Here is a 24844-nt window from a genome sequence, read left to right as displayed (position 1 = left end):
CACTGGGGGCGGGCCCTGTGGCCTAGTGGTTAAGTTCGGTGCACTCCGCTTTGGTGGCCCGGGTTCAGTTCCCAGGCGCAGATCAACACCACTCCTTGGTGGCCATACTGTGGCAGCAACCCCCATAGAAAATAGAGGAAGACTGGCACAGATGTTAGCTCAGGGCAAATCCTCTTGAGAAAAAACAAAAACAGAAAAACCAGTACACACTGAACTGTGAACACAGACAAAAAGCTGGCATCATTGAGCATCTTCTGAGCGCCAGGCACTGCTCTGTTCTGGGACTACAGTGGTGAGCAAACAGCCCTCAGAGAGCTTACAGTCCAGTTAACGTGGGCATCAGCTCACAGGGTCTCCTGACATACCTCTGAAATTAGATAAAACTAACATCCGAAAGACATACATTTATTTAAATTTGATGACATGCAAAACACTGTAAAAGGTGCTAAGAGAGACACAAACAAGTCAAGACAAGTCTCTCTCTTAAGAAGTTTATAACCTAGTTAGGGAAAGAGATCATGTGTAAAAAGCTAAATTACTACGTAAGACTTAAATATCAATTCAACATAGCTATGAAGAAATGTCACAAGGTAGTGCATAATTAATTGACAAATTAATTTTAAAGAAGTAATTGCTAAAGGAGTTCCTGGAGGGAGAAGTTCCCTCAGCCAGGGGTGGAAGGAGTGGCTTTATGGAGAAACGTTTCTCCTGGGGATCGAAGACCAAGTAGGATCAGGGCAGATGGAGAGGAGGAGAGAGGGGTAGGACATGACAATTAAGCTCAGGTGTAGGAATGTGCAGGTGTATTTGAAGGACCCCAAATCAGTTGGTGTGGAGGAGTAGAGACAGGGCTGGAGAGATACTTGACTCTTGGAAACAGTTTCCCCACGGGGTTTTTCACCTTCTCAAAAGCAGCAGAACCACCACCATCAAGACAACTTTCACTTGTGATGGACCGTGGGTTGTGCGCACCCCTGGGTGCCTCCTACCTTTTCTGCAGCACTGATCACCTCCCAACCACTTCTGGCCGCCAGCTTTTTGAGAGCCTCCACATTGCCATGACTCAGGGCTACCTAAAACACAAGTATTTTAAAGTGGTGAGCTCAACGCACAGACGTGATCAAATATCTTCTGTTTAGAAAGTGGGCACTGTGAGAGCCAAAGTGATAAGGTCGAGCTTAGAACTAAGCTAGAGGTAACATGATTTCTGTCTCAAATGCATAATTCAGAATTCAGGCAAGGTAACACGAGGCATGCCCACTTAGCAAATTAGGATCATTTTAATTGGTGTCCTGAGCGAAGACAAGATTACCCTTCAATATGACTTGTAATCAACATGTAATCAGTAAACTTGGATTTCTCTGTACATTTTATGGTCAAAAACATTAAAACCACTAATACTCTGTTGCTATGTTATAAAATGGCAAGCTGGTGGGCACGTCATTCAGCACAAATCACAGTAAGACAACAGATCTCAACATCCCGTGCTGCGTGAATGCATTTGATGGCAGAGCAGCCCGAGTCTGCAGTTTGAGCACTGTACATATAATTCAAACAAGACAGTGAAGCAATTGGTTGGTAACCAGTTGCCAAGAACCTGGTTTTGTTTTATTTTGCGACGACTGGCTGCTATAATTCACCTTTTCATCCAACCTGTGTAGGCACAACCTGAACCAGTTAAACAAGGGGATTTCCATTTTTGTAATGATGCGATTTTTACATGAAGAGTTCCAAATCATAAAGCTGTCACCTGCTTGCCAGTATCCCAGTGTACGCAAAATGGAATCTCTTCTTTGTGGGAAATAACATATTTTCTGGAAAGAAAAAATTAAAGTGTTGAATAACAGTTTTCTTCTGTGCATTTAGCACACAACAGTAACTCTAACTCTTTCTTGAACTGAAAACAGCAGTTTTAAAAAGCTGCTTTTACTGGTGGAACAATCAGGAAGAAGAATTTCCATCACAATAGCCTCGACACTCAGAAAACATCAGACCTTCTCTTTTTACATTACAGGGGAATAGAGACCCAGAGAGGGGGTTGTGTAATTTGTCAGATAAGAGAAGAGTCCATAAAATCTTTGTACCTTTGTCCCTTACCTGCCTAGGCGAATTCTCTTGCGTGCAATAGCTCCACGATATCGTCTAAAATCATCCTTTAATTAAAAAAAGTAAAATCAATAAATTTCTAAGATTTTAGTGCTACAATCCTTAAGTTTCTCTCTCCTAAGTCAGTTGGAAAGGTTAATTGGGACACAGTGTCTCTGCGTGAACTATCCTCAGGTGAGAGTTGGCAATAAGGCAACTCCAGGACGCCCGGAAGACACCGTTCCCAAGACTGTGGCGCAGCATAGAGAACTGGATGTAAAGGGGGAGAGAAGAGTCCGAAATGGGACACAGAGGGTGATCTGCTTCCAACAGCAGCGCTTGGCCAAGTGGAGGTAGAGTCTTTGCAGCCATCATAGGTCAGTTTGCACTGGCCCTATTGTAGCAATAACAAAATACCAAAGTTATCTTGCAGCGGCAATGAGCAAAAACGCAAGTCATGTAGCTGGAACATGTGCACAGGATGGAAACTTTGTCCTCAGATGACCTCGAGCCATCTAGGAACCAAAAGTTTAAGTATGGAACTCAGTGGGATGAGAAAGTGGTGCGGGGAACCTAATGAGAAGCAAGGGGTCCCTTGGTTTACAGCACATAGGACGTAGAAGACCCTTACACTCGACCATCCAATTAGACTCTGCCAAAATAGCATTTGGCATAACCCTGCCCACTCCCAACTCCTTAAAAGTCTATCCCTGCTTCCGATCAAGGAGATGGATTGGGGCTTTGCCTCCTGTCTCCTTGCTGGTTGGCCATGCAATAAAGTTGTCTGTTTTCTCCAAAGCGAGTGCCGTAGTATTGGCTTCTCTGCACGTGGGGCCCTTGCTTAGTAACATCTTCAGGGCCTTCATCATTTCAATGAACGATTAGAGTGGTTTGGGAAAAAAAGGAAAAATCTCATTCTACTTTGTGATGCAGAAAAGAAAGAAAACCAAACGAGAATAGCCACGGAAGTTGTTGGTGTGAGGAGAGATTCTGGGTAGACCTCTGTACCCGCACCTTCCCCCAGAATAAGCAGTCTGATTACTGAAGCTCACATGCTTATAACTGACCTTTGACATGGGTTTGATTCTGGGAAATGTGACCAGTTCTTCCTTATCATTGACAGCATTATAGATGAGAAAAGCACTGTTGATGTGGCGGCCCTGGCCCTCAGACCACTCCTGGCAGTCAAAGGCCTCCACGCGCACTCCCACTTCAAGGCTGCAGAAGGTGACACAGGGCAGCGGGCAGAGAACCAGGTCACACCAGGCCTCCTCTGCCCCTGCCCCTACCAAGCAGGGAAGAGAATGCGGGTCGGGAGTTTTTTCTTTGTCATCTGCAAATCTATGCAACTGTTAAAATCCATTTCATCAGGCCAATGGTCTGATGTACAAGCCTCTGGGACCAGTTCCGCTTACTTTCCCACTTTGAAGTGGGAAAAAAGCCAGTGGGACTTTATACATTCATGAACGTATTTTGGGGAGGCATATTAAATTGTGCCAAAGTCAAGTTTTCTCTTCTAAAAACAACAGTTTTGTAATTAAAAAGCATCAAACACTGAAATTGGACAGGAACTATAGATATTCTTTTTTACATTTAAAAAGAAAAAATACTAAATGAAATCTTTTCATTGTGTATGAAGAGTAATAAAAATAACTGGGAAGTACTTTGGACTCCATGTTGGTAAATGACAGGTCCATTATGAACTGGTTGACCACATAGTCACCGGGACTCTTTTGAGAGTAGAAGGAAGAGTTAACTATGACAGGGACAAACTAGAACCATCCTGGGCCACCTGGGACATACAGTCACCCTTATTATGAAACAAAACCCAATCTATCACAATTTACTCAGGGTAAGGAGGCCTCAAGCAGAACAGATGGTTAAAATGTGTGTCTATGGAGTTTGAAGATTGAGTGAAGTTTCAAAGAAAAATTAGAAGGAACTTGCTTACTTTAACGTAATCCCTATGCTCACCTCCAGATTGAAGTAAAAATTTTAAAAAATCAATTATGTGCACGTTTGTATTCGTTTACAGCAACCTAAGAGCACTAGAGAGGCTTTACCAGGTCTGAAATGTATTGTTGACAATGGCGTTGAAGACAAGGCGATCTCCCACTGTAGATGGTCCCCGGAACTTAAACATGTCCACGGACTTCAGAAGGGGGTGTGCTCGACAGAGGCGGCTGATGAAACGAAGGGAAGGAGGGAGAGAGAAGACAGTGATCATTCTCCAAAATATTTTCAGGAACTGCTGATTCACTTAACGGATGCAATAGACCAGTGCTCAGTGTGCTTTCTACATAAACACCTCTTCTAACTCAAGAGTGAAATAAATAACCAGATTGTGTATGTTGAGAGTGGTTCTGTACACTACTTGCAAATATTATGGGAAATACCATGTCCCCAGGCCATGGGGTCTTTAGCAAGATGCTGGTGCTTCTGCTCTTGTTTTGTTCCCTATGGAAGTTCCTCCAAAAAGCAAACCAATGTCTTTCGTTCTAACTGGAGGGTGTTCATCCTGACAGCTCATGACTGCAATCATGGAAGCTGTGACTCCCAGGTTGGAGTGGGACACAGTGAAGAGAAGTGCCAGTGGTGCCATTCACACTAGCTCCTTAGCTGCACAGTTAACTGAATTCACCCACATATCAAAAGCCTAATTTTATTCCCTACAGAAAAGTTACCTGGATTGCTACACAAAGCCTGAAAGGCTACAGGTCTATGTTTTACAATTCTGGTGTGTGTGAAATTTTGAAATATCTATAATGAATATTTAATCTTAGAAAGTTACTTCCATAATTTTCTATATTTTAGACTCCCACTGTAGTCATTCAATTACTCTACAGAATTGTGCCAACACTAAGTGGACAGATTCTGCCATAGTTAATTACGTGGTAAGCCTTTACAATAGAACAGGTTCAAATGCTTTATGGTCATTAAGAATGACAATCTCATTTTAAGAACAAGCTCTGTTATATTTGTGCGTAATTTATAGGAAGGATAACTACAGGTTTCTAACTATAGTCATAACTATAGACACATTAATAATAAAATTCTTTTAATTTTGGGAAAATAAAACCTTAACAGTTTTCAGTGGTTACAAAGATTGTCAGAAGGGCAGATCCTGTTCAAATGCATTTTCACAGCACACACTGTTCTTTAAAGCTGCTCAATTGCCTACCTAGTTCTATTAAGAACTAAATAACCTTTTCTGAAACTGAGGACCATTTAAAAGTATTCTTTCAAGTTCTTCCCTCTTTCTTATTTTTCGGCTAATCCTTTGGCATAACAATCCCAACCAGCACCTTCAAAGGTCAGACCTAATTGTAAACTGCCTTTAAAAAAGTTTGAAACTCGACTATTTTTAAGCATACAGGCTGTCTTCTATTTCTATTCTGCATCTATTTTGTTACAAGGCGTTGCAGTGTCACAAGATCAACACTCATAATTCAGAATAAAGTATTAGAACTGTCATTTCATTTTTATTGTTGAACCAAGAACCAAAACATTCACCCTCAAACAAAAGGACAGATTAATCCTAAAGTAAACATGTAAGTGACTTATCATTTTCTCATTTTGATAATAGGCAACATTGTCCTCTCCTTGTCGCCCTTGACTCAGACCCTTCCTATTCTCTCCCTCCTGGTCCCAACACCATATGCCAAAGGTCAAAACCAAGAACCTTGCAGAAATAGTAGCCACGGTCTCCATCCAAGCCATAATCTGGCCACCAAATGTGTTTCCATGATGGTTAGCATGGGGCGGGAGGACAAGTTCAATGCTCTGAACAGAGGTGCCCCTCGTGGAGACCGTGCCATCCTCTTCTCTCCAGATGGGATCTGAAAAGCGGACGTGAACATTAACAATGGAGGAGTCAACCGCAGAACCTTCCCAACAGCACACTCAACTCATGGGATTTTTAGAAAAATTAAATTATTCCAAAAGATTTACAACTCTTGAGGAAATAAATAGGTTTGATTCTACAGTGTGAATTTCATCGGACAGGTGGCTATTTACAGTGAACTGGATAAGATAACAGATCAAAAAGGGCTTTTTAGAGATTGTATTCCAACATATCTTACAAGTCTGTCGAATTTTGATTAAAAGAATGATTACATTTAAACTGGAGTTGTTTGGGATGGAGGAAGGGCAGGGAGCGGAGGAAAGAAATTTGAGGATTGATGAATATGTCTTTATCTTGATTGCAGTGATGGTTTTATGGGTGGATACGTGTCTCAAAACTTATCCAACTGCACACTGTAAATATGGGTCATCTATGGTATGACAATAAAGTTGCTAAAAAGGAAGGAATTCAAGCTATAAAGGACCGCAGACACTGAGAATCTGGAATAGTTTGCTGTCCTATCAATTTCAGAGTGGGAATGTGGCTTCCCGCGGTTCCTGTTTTCTAATGAATGAAGCCACCAACAGAAAAGACACAATACATTGTACTTCTCAGTGTCCTTCTCCTTTTGAATCATATCTGCTTCATTTACTGACAAATTGGGTTTTTACTGTCAACAATGGAGGAATCATTTACTCTGGCTGCAAAACAGTAAAATGTATTCAATTTTACTTCCTGCATCAAGTGAATCACCAGCGAGGCTTAAATCTCACGCGCTACTGTTGAGGAGGTGGAGGAGGACTTACAAATCAGGGGGGCCATCCCGGTGTACTGTGAGAGGCAGGGCCGAGCTTGCAGTGGCAGAGCACATGAGCGCTCGGCTGTTGTTGGTAACTGGGAATGGGGCCATTCTTGGCATAGTCACGTAGAACTGGGCAAAGCAGTGCGGTTACAGAGATTTTTAACTCCATTTCCTAACAGAATTTTTAGAGTTATAATTAATTGATGGTCTTTTTCTTTTATGTTTTTTCTCCTTCATCCACTGATCATTTCAGTCAGTAACTTCCCATTGTCCTAGTCGAAAAGCCCAAATCCTCCCATGGCCCCAAGCCCTTCCTTCCTTGTCTGGCCCATGCCTGCTTCTCCTCTCCAGCTAGTCTGACTGCCACTAGCACCCATCTCTCCCCCATCCTATTTTCTCTCAATCTTTCCCTTTGTTCCAGCCACACTGGCCTTTTTTCAATTGTCGCAACTAAATGTTGTCTTCCGCATCAGGGCATTTGCACATGTTGCTCCCTTTATCCTTGGCGACTGCTTTGACCACCAGCTCCCCCTCCTTCTACTTACCTCCCCTTCTCTCTTGGCTCCTCTCAGTCACCACTTCCTCAGGAAAGCCTTCCCTGACCCACGGCTGGTTCCCACTCTTATGAGCTCTCACACGGACCTTCCTTTCACAGTTATGGTTTATAGTTGATTTGAGTGATCTTTGATTATCTGACCCACTAGATCCTAAGCTCCTTCGAACAAGGACTGATTTTTTTTATTCTAACATAATCCCTAAATAGGGGTGCTCAGTAAATGTTTATTGAATGAATGAATGGATGGATGAATAAACCGACTTTGCTGATTTATTCCACCTTCATAGTCCTTACTATCAACAGAATATTTTTAGGTAACAAATGATCGTACTGATTTACATGTCTGCCTGCTGTTTATTAGAGTTCCCACTGCTCTCCATTTTCACATACACTGGATTGTAGACTCTTCAATTTTTTCCAATTTCCTGGGTGTGAACTACTATCTCATGTTGGTTATAATTTGCATTTCCTTGATAATAATGAGGTCCGTCTTTTCATATGTATATTAAACTTTCTTGTTACCTCTTAATGACATGTCACTTCCTCAAATGTTACTCTCTCCCAGTTTTTTCACCCTCTCCTGGAGCTTTGATTAGCTGCTTGTTAGACTTCTTACTCCAGATTTTGTCTCCTAACCTTTCATATATTTCCCATTTCTTTGCCTATCCATCTGCCTTCTAGGTAACTCCTTCAGATCTGTCTTCTAGTTCACCATCTTATCTGCTGTTTAATTAATTCATAGAGTTTTAAATTTTAATTATTATATATTCTTTTTGTATAGAAATTCTCTTTGTTTCTTCTTCACATCTTCCAGGTCATTTGCTTGTTCCAGCGTAATACTTTTGATACTCTTTATTTCTTAAACTATATTAACATTCTTGCTTCATGTTCTTTATAGGATAAATGCAACATCTGTAGTCTTTGTGGGCCTCATTCTATTGCCTGGTGCTTCTTCTGGACTTTGGTGACTTATTTATTTTTATCTTTTATGATTTTTGACTAGAAGCCCCAATTCCTTGGATCTCTGTCTGTGGGAATTCTTGAGGGATGGACTTAAAGTCATTTCTCCACAGAGAATTTGCCTTTGGCGCACAGATCTCCCCGGGGCCCCACAACATAGTACCACTTCCCACTAAATCTCACTTGGTTGGTTTCAGGCCAAACAACTAATGTGTATTCTGACACCAAATCTGCATGAGAATAAGCTTGTGATTGAATTCTCAAAGGGAAACACTCTTTTCCATTTAACCTACAGCCACGGCTGGCTGAGACAGGAAAGCATCTCACCAGAGCTCTCTGATGGGTGGCACTTTCCCAGCTGACCTACTGAAGGTGTCATCTTTGGAGGTTGCAGCTCCAGGTACGGTTCCCTGGTTCCACCTTCCAGCTCACGTGAGCCCCTGGCTTTGTCTCTGGAGCCCTTGCAGGCGCAGTAAAACACAGGCTCCAGGTCTCCTGGCACCCACACGGCCCTCCCGGGCAAACGCCAGCTCTGTGTCTCCTTACACTGCTGCATTTGTGTTTTCTAATCATTTCTGGACTTCAAGCTTTTCTCTTATTTTTCTGCTGCAGAGATGTGTTTGCAAAGATGTTTGTAAATATTTTATCCAGAAATTTTAGTTTTTTTCCAGACACCGAGTCCACCATATTGCTGTAATCAGAATTGGATTGCTTCCTAAAGTGATGTTGAAAAGGCATATGAAATCTTAAACTCCTTCCAACTTCTCTCTCTCTGTTTTAATTACTGATCTTGTTAGATGATGTTCTATAAATATCCAAAATTAATATTGATTTCTCAATACATTTTTTAGGTTAATTTCTCTTACTCAAATGGTACTTTTTTTGTTCAAAATAAATTAGTGTAAACTTTCTCTAAAATATATTGTTAAATGAAAAAAAGAAAGGTGCATAACTATTTGAATATTGTGCTCCTGGTTAGGTGCTAGTGTCTGTGTGTGTGTAACAGTGCTTGTCTTTAAGGATAGGAACCCAGTAAGTGGGAGACACGGACAGTAGAAAGACTTACCTTTTAACTGAATCCTCGCTTATACCTTTTGAATTTTTCACTTGTGCATGTGCACTACTATTTTTAAGTAATTTAAAAATAATTATAAAATAAAATTTAACTAAGAGAGGGACTTATAGTGTGAGATACACTGTACAGACTCAAATATAAGGCAACTCCTTCTTTTCTGAGGGCTAACTTTAAAGAAAAAGCTACTTGATTCCTATAAAGATATACACGGCATACACTGGGATCCATAGGTGGGTCCCAGGCAGGTCCTACGTGCATAAGCATCAGTTATGGCATGTATGCAGAACTATCCTCAGGATAGGTGACTCCGGTGTGGAATCGTGCTTATTTGCAGGTAATTGCCAATCAATGGAGAAACAGGGCTCTCTCAGGTTCAGAGATTAATTCAGGCTCGCAGCTCTGGCTGTGTACCCAAGTCCAACACAGTAAACAGACCTCACCCTTTCTGCAGGCTTCCAGACAGGGCATACTTCTTTGGTGGTCAGTTTCATTACTTGCACTTTGGTGTTCACTCAGTACTGTGTCATCATTCTGCTCGGACAATTTTACACTCATTCCACATTTTCAGGTCGGAACACTGACCTGAATTGAGGTCATCCTAGCCCTTGTTTTCTTTCTCCTAACCAGAAAGGATCAACACAGGACAATGCTCATAAAGACTGATTTCTCTCTGAAAAAATTATAATTAAAATGCTCAAAATCTCAAGAAAGACTGAAGTCTTTCGCGACATGCCAAGCTTCCACATTCCAGTGGTACAAGAGCACATTCCAAAGAAATTCTGTTTTTATATAATCTAATCCCATCTTTTCCCCTTTTCTTCTGGAAGCGTATGATTTGGGTTCAACTTTCAAATGCCTTTCAATCATACAACATCTTGAAACGGATTCCAGTCTTTTATGCCTGATATTACAAGCCATGTAGAACCCTGGTTTTTCTAAAAACATGGCTCAATAACAAAAATGCTCTAGCTGTCTTCCTTTAGAACATACTGTCCAGCTGAGAACAGACTCCATCAGGTCCACGGGGGGCACGTAGACAAACCGCACACTCTGTGGCAACTTTAAGTTCCAGGGTGTGGCTCTTACATTCCTAAGAGAAATTGCTTTTAAGTTCTGTGGTACCTTTGGTGGCAATGGAAGCTAGTAAAATTTCTAAAAAGAAGATCAAATCAATGAAGTCAGGTTAAAAGTTGTTTTGTGCAAAGGAATGTGGAATAATCTATTTTGGATCAGATCAGATGAAACAGATGATAAAAACAGACTTTAAAAAATCTACAATTCTAAATTCAACCAAACATATAGATCTGATCTGCCCAACTTCCTAACAAACTGAAGCTGAAGTCAGTTTTAATCATTGTACCTCTGCATTTGAATGGCTGTAGCATGTGCCTGTCACTAATTAATTCAGAATGTCTCTAGTGCTCAAACTACTGTTGGTGTTGTGGAGACAGTATAGCAAATGGTCTTTGTTTATTAGTACAACTTGTACAACATCAGAAAAATCAATGCAGCCAGCCACGTCCTCCTGGCTCATGTGACCTTGGGGGGGAGTGAAGGAAGCGCGCAACAGGCCTAGCAACGCTCCCTGCAGACCGACACTCAGGTCAGAGTAGCAGAGATCACCGTAAATTCTTCCCAAGACAAAGAAATCACAATTTTCTGGTGTCTTAAGTACAGGTTTGGCATCAATTATGTCTTTCTCTTATAATCAACCTCTTCCTCAATAATGATTTTTATCCACCAGCCTTGATCAGCCCATAACCATGACCAAATATTTCCCATCCTGAAAAATAATGCCCCTTTGACCTTGAGGGCCCCCTCCAGCTCCAGGCTATTCCTTCCACCCTTCACAGCCAAGTTCTTTGAAAGGACAGTTTTCAGCTGATGCCTCCAATCCTTCCTATGATGGGGACTTTTCAAATAATAACAATCACAGCACGTTCTGCACACCTGGCACTGTTCCAGGCAATCCATCTATATTAACTCATTTAATCCTCACACAAACCTATTAAATAAGTTCCTTTATTATTCTGACTTGATAGTTCTTTTTGTCTGTTTTTAACCTTGCCTCAGCGAGCTGAGAAAATCAGAGCAAAGTCAGTGGTTTGAGTATGGGGCAGCCAGTCCTGGGACAGGAAAATAAAAAGAGCAACTTCTGCTGGCCAGGGACCACGGGCTGCAAGAGGAAGTAGATGAGCCGCTGAGGACGCCCAAGTCTAGTGATCCAGCTCAGGAGTAAGGAAGCCAGGGAGGTGTGGGCACCCTGGGAGTCAGCGGGCCGACAGAAAGGCCCCTACTTCCCCTGGAGGAGCTGGGTCCAGAGACCAGAGAGGAGCAGGCCCCACTTCTGACGGCACGAGTGCAGGAAACCACCAGGAAGAAACTGAGTTCCTGTCACATGTCAGCTCTGCAGTGGGACACTTCCTGCTGGTCTGGATGGCACTTTGAGACCCCATTCAACGCTTCAGTTTCCCGAAAGCAGAGGCTCTGAAATAGCCAAGCTGCTCTAAGAGCTGTGGTGGCCACCATATCTCTCACCATCTACATCTCCTGCAGAGGACAACCCTCAGGCTGTCAGGGCTGGGAGGCTGGGGTCTCTACTACCTTCACCATCCACGGCATCCTGATGTGCCGTGGATGGTGCTTTAACAAAGCCTAGTGTCAAGAACGTTTAATTTGGAGGCGACTATGACAGAGAGGTTATAGTCAGCTGTTCCCCATCCAATGACATGGTGTCATCGGAATGTCTCCCTTTCCATATCTGATTTATTGCACTCATGCTTCCACTAATTCTGCTCTTGCCAAGGTCACCAATGATTTCCCTATTCCTAATTCGGTCAACTATGTTTATTCTCCACTTCCTGGAACACAACTGACCACTCATTCTTTCCTGTAACTCTACTCCCTTGCCTTGTGACACTACTCTCTCCAGTTCTCCATGTACCCCTCCCGCCAGTCCCTCCAGGTCTCCTTTGTAGATTCATCTTCCTCCTCTGATCATCTCTTAGATGGCCGTGTTCCACATGTTCTATCTCTGGGCCACCACCCTTGTGGCCCCGTGAACCCTCTCTGGGTGACTGCATGTACCATCTTTGTTTGAATTAACAACTGTAAACTGTTGTGTCTCAGATTTACTCTCCCCAGCCCCGGTCTCATGCTCTGGTTATTCCCCAGGCAGGTTCATCATCCACCTCATCAGAACACCCCCTCCCCTGGCCCCCATATTCATCATCTTAGTCCATGCTACCACTATTAATTAACTAGTTGCTCAACCAGAACCGTGAGAGTTATCCTAGACTCCTTCTGCTTCCTCACCCTTCTCCGCATATCAGTGACCTCATTCTGCTCATTTTACCCCTGTACTTTTTCTGACTCCTTCCCTCCTCTCTCCCGCACTATCATTGCCTCGTGCAGCCACTCCTCACCTCTTGCTGGTCTCCCTCCCTCTACCCAGAGTGACCATATTAAATGCAAACCTAACCATACAACAACCCTGCTCAAATGTTCACTGGCTTTCATCAAGGACAGAAGAAACGTCAAGCCTCTTAGCATGGCCTAAGGGAGCCTCCAGGACACAGTCTCACCTTTTCGTGCCCTGCCTCCTTCCACTCTCAATTTTCTCTAGTCATGCTCTTGTTCTTATGGTTCAGCTATTTCATTACTTTAGTGAAATGCATTTGTAATATATTTTTTGGTACCGAGACCATCTTTACAAAAGGATGCACTCTTCTCAGCACAGCAATTTAATGACAAAGTCTTCATTTCCTTAAAAAATAACTTGGTAATGGGCATTGTCTTTTAAAAGGTCAGCAATAAATAGAAGCCTTTGAAAAATTCTTTTCCAACCCAGAGGTCCTCTGTGGGGTGGTCCCTGGACCATGGTGACGTCACATGGGGCAGAATAAAGCGCATGCAATCCATCACCCCTGCCTGTGCGCACCTCTCCCCTCTGGTCTCTGTGTGCCCTCTTCCTCCTTCCCCTCTTGCCACATTCTTATTCTGATTTTCCTTCCTCTTCCTCCTGAGTCTGCCTCCAGAACCCAGCGGAGCTGGACTTGGCTGAGGCTCCCTGCCCTCCTGGCAGTGGGGACACAGGGCTCCGGTTGGATCTCTCCACTGTCCCCCTCACCCACTTGGCTCTCCTTCACAGGTCATCTCCCCTGGGGCTGCAGGAGATGGGGGCAGACAGAAGGAAGGGCAGAGGAGGGGTAAGGCAGCCCTCTTTGCCCTGCCATTCTGGCCTCACAAGGCCTGACAGAGCCAGGAAATCTCTGCAGAGAACTAAGGAACTTTGACCCATCAAACAGGGTTACTGTGGAAGAACCAGGAAACAGGAGATGAAACTTACTGCTTCCATTCACATCCCCTGCGATCTTTAGCAAGGCTCTTCACAGCTCAGAGTTTCAGTTTCCTTTTCTGTCGAGATTAATGCAGCTCAGATGAAATAACAGATGAGAAACTGCTCCGTGAACTATGAAGTACCAGATGGATGTATGGCATTGTCATTCCTCATTCACTGATCCTTACTGAGCACACACATACTAGTAAGGACTGCCTGGTCCCGGTCGCCCTTCTCTCCCGTCTCCTCCCCTGGAGATCCTTCAATTTAAACAGGTCTTAGATGTCAGAGGTTATATTCTGAATGGCCAGCCCATTCCTTCTCCAGCCACTGGGTTTGTTGGACCAGGACTGAATCGTGGTCATAAGGTGAAATAAGCGTGCTCTAAGAAGACCCCTTCACTTGTCATAGTCATATAACTAAAGTTCCTACAAGTAGACTTACTGACCGTCAAACCTGCTACTTTCCTTCATCAAGTTTTTAAAGGTATCTTCATGTTGTAATCGAACTTTCCTTCTCTCAGAGGCCAGGTTATGTTGCACATGATCTTGTTCAGTTAGAAGCGTGACTGGTTTTAAATGAATCTAGAGAAAGAAAAACATTTATCTTTCATTGCCTTGTTAAATTAAAAAAGCACAACATGAATTTTGCAAAAACAAATGACATGGTACACTGTTTTCTAACTCAAAGTAAATGGAGCATTTGTGGATGTTTTTGCACACATATTATTTTGACTAAATGTTTTTTCTTAAAATATTTTTAAACTAAAAAATCAAATAGGCTTAATTACTTCTTCATATAATATGTGTTTAAAGTGCTTTCCAAATATTAATTTTCCCTGAATTTTAAAATTTTCAACAGAACTATAAAACAAGAAATTCTTCAAATTAATGAATGAGAAGAGGGACTTTGACTCCACTGAATTCTTACCGAAAACTGTTCTCTACCTTCTGCAAAATTAAGACATCAGAGGGAGGGAATAAAGATGTTCTAGAGAAAGCTATCACGTACCAAGAGATAATCCCAGTTTGGAAATTTCATCACATGGTGAAAACATTATCCAATAAGCAAAGAGAAAGAATCAATGTGTCAGAATAAAGCTTTAACTGACCTCCAGAAACCCAGAAATATGATGCAACAGAACCAAGAGCTCAAGCTCCTCCCGAAATGCCGGACTGCTGGCCCGTGTGTCCAAGAGTCACCTTGCAGCCGCACTGGGGCAGCTCCACGCTTATTTCCGTGACACCAAAGGCTGGGGCTGACCCTTGGCCCAGATATGGATGAAATAGCTAGCGATTTGTAATCTGCTGCTTAAAGCACAACTCCCCTGGTGTGTGTAGGACTTGTCTGGTGTGTGTAGGACTATGCAGACTGAGAGCTCGCCCTGGTTTAACACACGGCCTGGTTTTAGTTATGTGACCAACGGGGTATAAAAGACCACTTGGCAAACTTGTGCCTTGGCTCTCCAGTCCACTGGTGAAGTACATTTGTGTGACTGAAGAGGACCCTGGGAGCTACGCCTGGACGTCTTGAACTTCTCTGATGTCTGCCTGAGCTTTCTTTCTCCTGTGTACCATCTCCTTCGGCTTTAGTTAGGCCTTTCCTGAGCACGCCTTACGGGGTCTTGAGAGTCCTTCAATGATCTGGCCTACGCCTCGTTCATCATGTCCCGTCTCATCCTGGAATAAACTCACTTTGGACACAGATCCAGGTGGGGCTGTCGGTTCAAACCAAACCACTGATTTTTCACGGCTCCCTTCATGATGTGCTACTGAACAAGAATGATACTAACTGGAACATCATTAGTTCTTCAGGCTCAGCAGAGACTGGACTGAAGTGTGACTATTGTATTCCAATTCCAGGACTCCCTGAAGTTGGAGTGAGAAGTCTGAAGGTGGTGGGGCGGGGGGGGGGAACAAATCATGGCCCTCATTTTCTCTTCTCTGTGAAGGAATAGGAAGGTGAGGTAGACTCCTTTCTGCCGCTTTCTCTCAGATATAAGAACTCTGCACCCACCCTGTATGCTGTCATTCCCAAGAGTTTGGAGATTTGGGGGGATTCCAGGAACAACAGAATGGGTGGCAAGAGCTATTTCAAAGTCTTAGATTTTAGTGAAGGTAGAATCCCTGGGATACATTGTCAAAGTACAGATTCCAGGTTCCAATATGAGTGATTCTTTTTTTTTTCTCTTGCTGAGGAAGACTTGCCCTGAGCTAACATCTGCTACCAATCCTCCTCTTTTTGTATGCGAGCCACCGCCACAGCATGGCCACTGACAGACGAGTGGTGTAGGTCTGTGCCCAGGAACCAAACCTAGGCTGCCGAAGTGGGATGTGCTGAACTTAACCACTAGGCCACTGGGGCTGGACCCTTATATAAGTGATTCTAATTTAGTAGGTCTGAGATACAGCCCAGAAAGTTGCATTTTTATAATATACTAGCCGATATGAACTTCAGTTTGAAAAACAATCCCCTTGGGCAATGTGAATCTGCCTTGTGGCTTGTTTAATATTGGGCAGAGAATGGGAGAAGTGTCCCAGTGCACAAAACTCTGCAGGGACACCTGCCCCCCAGGCACCATGGAGGGCTAGCTGAGCCACGGCCCCTCACTGAGCCTCCAGGCCCTCCCGGGGAGTAGCTGGCGAGTGCCACTCTGCAGTTACCTCTGTTGGGTGCAGTGAAAACAGTGCTTTGTCCTGGCTCTAGAGCTGGAAGCAGCCTGAGGAAGACTACTTCTGCAGAGTGAGAAGCATTTCTTGCTGCTTCAAAGTGGAGCTAGGAGAAGCCACTGCGCCCACCTCTGGGGCGATCCTTGGAGTGAATGGTTTAAGTTCTAAACTGAATTATTTCATTTGAAAATGCTTAGACTAAATGGGGACCCTCCTCCAGGCACCCTGACCCTAAAAAGAAAAGCCGAGAGATGATAATGAGTAAATCCCCAGCAGACTCCTTGCCGGGCATGCACACCAGGCCAACATATTTCTTTAAGGGTGTTTTTACCCCAAATGCCCTGGAGCTTATTTCTAAACTTCAATAACTCAGAAACGTTGACATTCTTCCTTCAGGTATGAAAAAATGGTTGGACCATTACATGCAGCTGCTAGCTAAATTGCTCTTGCTGTTTTTTAAAAAAATTTTTAACTCAATTTTGAGTTAGATAACCACACAAAAAAAGAACTAAACCAGTAGGCAATATTTTTAAGGAACTGATATGACCTTCAGATCATTTAAAACACAATGTTTCTTTCCTCTTTCACAAACTGGCTACATCTCTTCTTTCCAAGGTACTTAATACTATGATATTACCACAGAACAAAGCTTTTATGATAAATATTGGGGAATAACAAATCTTGGGAAAGCATATCTCACGGTAACAAGAAATGTCCATTTTCTGTAACGATTCTGCTACATTTGTTAACATGACCCTGAATTACATGCTAGATACCTCTTCGCACAGAAAGTTTACCTTTTCCTTTCCAGCTGGTTTGGCTACAAATGTAGAGAAAGCCACACTCACAAGTTTCTCAACGCCAGTGAACACGTCCTGTACTACAACCTTGATGCTGATCTAAAATGAAAAAAACAAATAAATAACCTTTCAGCCATCCAGATAACAGATGAGACCGTGGCATTCAAAACTCAGCTATGCACTTCACCATTCTCTTCTTTTGTTTTTTGAATAAAACCAGCATTTTAGTTTACTTTTAAGCATTACTGTTCTTTCCATGATGTTCTCTAAAATTGGAAAAATCACCTTTCTGATTATAGAAACGTATATATTTATCATGGAAATTTGGTAATTTCCAATTACCATTTAATTGGAAATATAAAAAGAGGTAAATGATTAAATTGAATCTGACTGTCCAGAGTAAATATTATCAGTAATTCCACCACCCAGATTAATAATTATTAACCTTTAGGTGAATTTTCTTCCAGTTTTATATGTATATATGAAATGTATATATATATGTCCATACATATGTGTGTATACACATAATATTATCATAGTGTATTAAGTTTTATAATTTTTTAAAAACTGAAATTATGTGATAAGCATTTTCTAATCCAATTATTGCTAAATATGCTTTCGAAAACAAGGTATTAATGAATGCCTCATAGCTTATCAGAGAGATGCACCATAATGTTTTTTAATCTTTAGTCTCTGAGTTTTATAATCAACTTAACATGGACAAAATTATATCATGTTATTTGCAGCTTTGTTTCCTTTTTCAGGAGTTCATTTTTTCAGGAATAGCAAGACGGTGGCTGAGACACTTTATAGTGACACTGCAACGGCCTGGATTTCCCCGTGTGGGGAGCTCTGAAGCTCCCCGAGATCACGTTCTGCAGGAGTGTTGGTAAACTCAGGAACCTGTCATTAGATTTCGGCTAATACACACTTTCCCCACACATCCCAGATAAGTTACAGGATTTTCTTGGACTAATGGGCAACCTCAGGCATCTTAGTTCAGCCCTATGTTATCAACGATAAAGAATATCTATTTCTACATCTTTACCAAGTACATCATGTACCAAAATAATCAACAATTCACAATTCATTTTAAATCACTTAACTTATAAATGCAAATTAGTATTTGCATGGTAAAACCTAAGGTGATTAACCAAATTTAAACCATCCATTCTCAACTCCAACAACTCTCAACCTGACAGTTTTCTACTTTCAGAGAACTAGGCAAATGAAAAACAGAATAAAACGACTAACAGTGAAAACAAAGCAACAGTTCTGCAGAGTTAAAACAAGTTCTGACCATTATCTTCTATTAGAAGAGCTCACTTGGTTATGTACGATGACCAAATGTCTCAAAGACACATGCCAGGGGGGATTTCGCCTTGTATCATGAGAGAGCAGGTCAGATTGGAATGACACCCTGTGAAAACAAGTGGAAAACTGGACCAAGTGTATGAAGCAACTATTTCCACACACAGGACAGCAGGCAACGCAGAACTGTGATCCCCGAGGGAAAGGAATGACGGACTGGAGCACCTGAATTTCCCAGGGTCCCAGCCTGAAGGCAATTCCCAGACTAAGGCCAAGGAGAGGAAAGTGAATCTAAAATCTCACCGAATTGAGGAGGCAGAAATCAAGGAGATCAAGGCAGCTGAGAGAGTACCAGAGATAAGGGAGCTACAAAAGGAAAGAATTCCAGAAACATGCATACTGTCCAGTTGAGTGTTTGGGTCGATACCAGTCTGAGGATGCATAGGATGGAAGCTCAAAGGCCAGACAAGAACAACTTCTGAGGAAGAAGCAATTCCTGGGGAGCTGTAATGTGAACAATTCCAAGAGCTCACACAGAGCTGGGGATCTTCGGAGTTCCCTCCACCCAGACCTCGCTGAGTACACAACATTCCTAGAGCCCAGAGAAGACCCCAACTTAGAAGAGGAGCTAAATTAGCCTCAGTTGAGACCAGCATTTACTTTCCTTGGGATCAGAAATCTGTGCTTCCAAACTCACCAGGCTTTCTTTTCTTGTCTTAGTTTTTAGTCAAACTTCCCTTGGAAATTCTACCTTGTCTCAGGGAATAGGAGGACAAGGAGAAAAGAAAAGGAACTTTTACCTATGCTTGGGCTAAATATAAAGGAGAGGGCCAGCCCTCAGGAAAGAGGCCAAGCCCAGAGACTACTGTGTGGAAAGGTGAGAGCCCCACAGTTGAGAAATCAGAGTCTGGAGATAGCATCACAAATGTCACTGACAGAGTTCTTGTATCCACAAGCTTTTATTTCCTTCCTGGTTTCTTCAAATGTTCTGTATTCTGAACAAAGCAACAGATGAGACTGTTCATATGGACACTGTTCATGCAGACACTGGGGGAAAGGGACTGAATCAGGGTAAAGCATCGCCATAGTCGTGGTTATTGCAAAAGTAGTTCCGTTATGGGTTGAAAAGTGTCCCTCACCAAATCCAGTACCTCAGAAGGTGACCTTATTTGAAAATAGGGTTTAATTAGTTAAGGGGGTGGACCCCAATCCAATATAACTGATGTCCTCACGAAAAGGGGAAATTTGGACACAGACACATGCACAGGGAGAACACCATGTGAAGAAGAAGGCAGAGACCGGGGTGGTGCAGCAGAAGCCAAGAAATGCCAAAAAATGCCAGCAAACCACCAGAAATTAGGAGGGAGGATTGGGGCAGATTCTCTCTCAGCTCTCAGAAGGAAGCAACCCTACCGACACCTTGCTTTAGGACTTCGAGCCTCCAGAACCGTGAGACAATAAATGTCTGTTGCTTAAGCCCCCCCAGGCTGTGGTCCTTTGTTACGGCGGCCCCAGAAAACGGATGTAAGTCCCTCCGTGTCTTCCGTGCCCAGGGATCAAAGGGACTGCTGACCACCTAGAAGCTGCAATATGGGATCCAGTACCGTAACTTCTCTCCTGCTGGTTTAACCTGGTAGAGACTTCAGAAGCCCTCGAGAATGTTGTATTCACAACCAAGGCAAGGAAAAGAGAACCAAGTGGATGCAGAAGAAAAATCTCCTAAACTGCTCTTCTTACTGAAGGCCAGTCGCTCTGCCTTTCAAAACCTAGTTAATTACGGGGCTAGTTTCCACTGGGGGGTGAGGAAATGGAGAACAAGTACAGTCAGGATCATTAGGAAATAAAACCCATGCCTTTCAAAGATCCGAGAGAGAGAGCCCTTCTCCCCCGCATGGTCACTGTCTGTGTAGCCTTCTATGAAGAAATAGCGCACTGCATCGCATTTAACTTTAATAACAGAGCCAACTGGGAAACACGGGCTCCTTATATCTACCTGTGAGCTTGACTCCAGGTTCAAGGGCCTTCTGAAACCCAGAGTCTCATGAACTCCAAACTATTCCAAGGCCTCCTCCGCTGCCCTCTGTACACAATGAAAAGATGAACACCAACAGGCAGAAGAAAGGGCAGGGTCTCTTACCTCCATGCTTGTGCTGAACGCTCTAGTAACTTTTGCTTTGATGGTGATAACTTGTCCAACTCTAGTTAAAAAAAAAAAAAAGTTCTCAGTAATCCTAGCACATCCCATTTCAGATTAAAGATTTGGTTGAATGCATGTGCCACAGAGCAGTTCTACCTTATCATGCTGCTAATGTTTGTGCGTGAAAATCTCAGGTTCATAACAAAAAAAACACTAAAAACAGATGCCAATCATTGTAAACCACACATAGGTTAGCTGACTACCTCTATTTAAACAGAAAAGGGACTTTGCAAAGATGGTGTGCAAAATGACTTCCAAATCCGCAACAGATTCTTGGCTCTGATTATCATGGCCGTTTCCTTAAGGGAGGTTAAAACAGATAAACAAGCAAACCTATACAACTGATATTTATTAGATAAATGTTAGTTAGTAAATAAATGGATAAACATACAAACAAGCAAGCAAGCAGACTGATCAGCTTCCCTAGGTCTACATGGGCCCTCAGTGCTGCTAGATGATCCATTCACGCCCCGTGATTACTGGAACTCTGGTCATGTAACCCGAAGTCCTTCCAAAGCTTTTGTGTTCCAGGTCCTTCAATCTGCTCTGATCCCTTCACCTTAGTGGAAGACAAGGGGCTACCCAATATGAGCTCCTCAGTTTTCTCCTCTGCTTTCCAAATTGAACTATAGTCTCACTGTTCTCACTCCTCTTTCAGAGGAAGAAAGACAGCTCTCTTCCAGACTTCTCTCTTTACCTGTGTCCTTGGTCCCATCCCCACTACTTCCCCTCCCCCACCATCTGCTGGCTCAGTCAGCTCTTTCCTCTTTTGCACCCTCGCTCTAGGCGCCTTCCCTGACTCCTTATCAGGCTAGGGAAATGGCTAAGGCTTCTCCTTTCTAAAAATCTTTCTCTCAAGCCTATTCTATCTCAAGCTTTTCCTCTTCTCCTTCATATACAAGCTTCCCAAAATAATCATTTCTTTTTCGAACTCATGCATTTAACAAATGTTTACGTAGTTATGGCTAGTCTTGGCATTAAGCTAAGACCTCAGGAAATAGTGACAAACGTGACAAGGTCGCTGACTTCAAGGAGACCAGTCTTCACTTGGGACACCAGGATGTAAACAGATGAAATGGAATGCCAAGCAATTTTTTAAAAAAGAAGAAGAGACTGAGTATTCCAAAAGCACCCAGGAGAAGTGACTAATTTGGAAAGTCAGGGAAGGAGTCACAGAAGAGGCGACATTTGAGATAGGTCTTCAAAGATAAGGATTTTGCCAGGTGCAGAAGTTTGGCAGTTTCGTCTCCCATTCCCTTCTCGGCCACTCGAACCTAGCTGTTGCCGCCACAGCTTAGTCCTGATCTCTCCAGAATCACTTCCTAACAGCTAAATCCAACATCTCAACTCATTTAACAGCACCAACAAACCTCTTTCTTCACGAAATTTCTCTTCTCTTCACTTCTAAAACACTGATTCTGTCTTCATTCTCACTTTCCCTCACTAATTTCTCTTCCTTAATCCATCCCTCAAGTGTAGACATGTCCTAAAGTCCTGTCCTTTGTTCTATTCTCTTCTCACTTCACCCTCCTCTCAGAAGACCTAGTTTTCTTCCATGGTCCGATCATCTTTACAGAGGTGGCTCTCCAATCCACCTCTTTAGCCTGGACCTCATTCTTGAAACTCAGAGCCACATTTTCAAACTTCTCTCAGCAAATTCAACTAATAGTTACAGTGGCTCCACTAGGCTCAGTGTTAACTGATCCCACACCCATTACCTAATTTAATCTAATCCCCACAGTTAGTACATGCAAACCCAAACAAATTTCCTTTTTTCCCTTAAATTTGTTCCTCCTAGACTTTCTGGCTCTGTTTGGTAAAGTTTCTAGGAGAGATTACCAGTAATGGTACCACGCAGGTTAGAGTCCCTCTTCAAAGCTACTGTGGTACTTGGTACTCACATCCTACTAAAATCTTATGCCCCCTGCCTGTCAGACTTTGAGGAGGAGAAGCATCTGCCATTTTTCTTTGTCTTTTTTGTGAACTCTGACCTACCTTTAAGAGTAGAAAAATTCCGCAGGACTTGGTTCTTCACCAAACCAAATTCCACACTGACTTGTCAACTGAATGGAATCACTAAAATCCCAACTAAATACAACCAATTTCATAGCGTGGCATTCAAGGCCTTCTGTTACCCAGCCCTGGTCCACCGCTAGGACATCATCTCTCTACAGAACGGGCTTCTCCTGAGCACTCCCTGCTCCTTCTTACCTCAGGGCTTAGACTCTCACAGGTCCCTTGTCTTGTGAACACCTTTTCCTATTCACCAGAGGAAAATCTATACCTCATTTAAGGCCCACATTAAATGCTACCTCTATCATGAATTCTCACTGATTCTCCAGTCAAAATGTACCTTTTAACTACCTCACAGAACTGAGTTTATATCTCACCCTAGGCATGCATGTTATCACGCTTTCTATTCCGATGATTATGTATTTGTCTGACTCTCTCACCAGACTGACCGACCACCACATTTGGAATTGTGCCATAATCATTCCCATATCCTACTGAGCCTAGAATACTTTTTGTATAAGCAATAGATATTTGTGAATTTAAAAAATGTCTAATATGGCTTGTAACCAAACTATATGGCTTTCTATACATGTCTTTCGATTTTCTTCTTTTATGGTACAGGTGCCATATAAAAAATACAAGAAGTTCCCTTTCCATGACGTTAGTGGCCACAAATCCTTTCCGATGACACAAACATGAAATGGTACAAAATGGCACAACTACATATCAATGATGAGGTTACTAGTTAAGACTAAGTTACAGAATTTAGGATTGGAAAGTACATAATAGATATTTTATTATAATATACTATTGGCATTCCTAAGTTTAATAATGGTGCTTTAATCTAACCCCAAATAAGTTTGGATTTGCAGTAATTTGTAATTTTGCTGAGATACAAACACATGTCAACTTTTCTACTTCAGGGAAAATCACATAGTAGTATGTGAGCTTAAGCAATGGACCTTTATCTACTTCTACAAGATTCTAGAATGTCAAGGGCTCTTTCAGTGACACTGCAGCCACCTGTGAGAATAAGCATGGAGAAATGTTCAATAAAAGTTGCTGATCACAAAGACAGAAGCAGTGGTTTGGGGAAAGCATTGGATTAAGCATCAGAAGATGCTGGCTCTCGGTGCCCTCTGTCCTCCTCCGGCTGGCTCTGGGCATTAGATCTCATCAGTACAAAGAGAAGACTGGGCTGAGCTTTAAAGGTCTCTCTGTGCTTATGATTCTAATTCCTGCCAAAAATTTCTTTTGAGTTGGCTTTGAAGAAGTAATTTCTTTTTTTGCATGTTGTTTTACTTAATTTAACTTTGTTTGCATATAAATATAAATGCCAAATAGAGAACTCTAAGCAGCAAGGTTGGAGAGATGAACTGGGCATCTCATTGAACAAAAGTACTTAGAGGTTGAAAACCGGTGGCAACTGCCCCATCGTCCTTGAGAACCATCCCAGCCCAGAAACAGATGACCTTTCTCTTTCTTTCTCTTGTAAGTTATGTTCATGTCTTTAAAGGATCAATATAATCAGCATTAAAAAAAACACCAAAGGGATACAAACATAAAATCAAAGAAATTAAGTAAACCATATAATCCTAATTTATTACAGGTATTAGTATGAACTCTTTAAAAAACACATAATTTCTAATTCTGTCCACTGAAAAAGCCTAGAAATAATGACCAACCCTATATTAATGAGCACCTTCTCTGTCCAGATTGTGATCTCTACTTATCATTTCTTTTGAAGAAATTTCTGATTCTACGTCTGTGTGAGGAACATAAATGATTAGCCCATTTTGTCATACCAGAAAATAAGGGAGTTGTCAAAGGCTTCTAATTTGGGTTTACGTCCAAAGGACTTAGGAACCGAACTGAAGAAGGTCCCACTGTCCAAAGATGGGGCAGTTTGAGCACCCACAAGAATAATCACATCAAAATGTAAATGCATTGTATATGTTAAAATCCATGGGTTCATAATGATGCTAAATAAAAGGAAAGAATTAAGCCTGTCTTTCCTGGACAAACTCTACCTCAGGCTAACCAAGTAATTAATGAGATAAAGGGTCTCTGGACACAACTATTTCAGAAAATAAAAGAAGAAGAAATGATATAATTAGCACATTACCATTTTACCAATATCCAATGAAATAATGGTTCTAGGTAAAGATCATTAGACCTCATGTGCTCTTGACA

General features: G+C 42.3%; 1 protein-coding gene across 2 annotated transcripts in view; it reads right to left on the bottom strand.

Moving 5' to 3' along the window:
- Window positions 1-24844, bottom strand: part of ACOT12 (acyl-CoA thioesterase 12) — a 46705-nt gene that overhangs the window by 8682 nt on the left and 13179 nt on the right. The window contains exons 3-11 of one of the 2 annotated variants that reach the window (XM_070571469.1): window positions 20579-20639; window positions 17128-17229; window positions 14110-14245; window positions 5768-5924; window positions 4149-4268; window positions 3153-3303; window positions 2098-2153; window positions 1751-1814; window positions 990-1073 (exon numbers count right to left, since the gene is read on the bottom strand). In XM_070571469.1, the coding sequence (XP_070427570.1) occupies window positions 990-1073; window positions 1751-1814; window positions 2098-2153; window positions 3153-3303; window positions 4149-4268; window positions 5768-5924; window positions 14110-14245; window positions 17128-17229; window positions 20579-20639 (931 nt within the window). The remainder of the gene's footprint in view (window positions 1-989; window positions 1074-1750; window positions 1815-2097; window positions 2154-3152; window positions 3304-4148; window positions 4269-5767; window positions 5925-14109; window positions 14246-17127; window positions 17230-20578; window positions 20640-24844) is intronic. The other variant, XM_070571470.1, reaches the window with a different exon arrangement.

Source organism: Equus przewalskii, chromosome 13 (assembly GCF_037783145.1).
Source record: "Equus przewalskii isolate Varuska chromosome 13, EquPr2, whole genome shotgun sequence".
Classification (NCBI taxonomy): Eukaryota; Metazoa; Chordata; class Mammalia; order Perissodactyla; family Equidae; genus Equus; species Equus przewalskii.
Note: the sequence above shows the minus strand (reverse complement) of the source record. Positions and strands in the feature narration are given on the sequence as shown.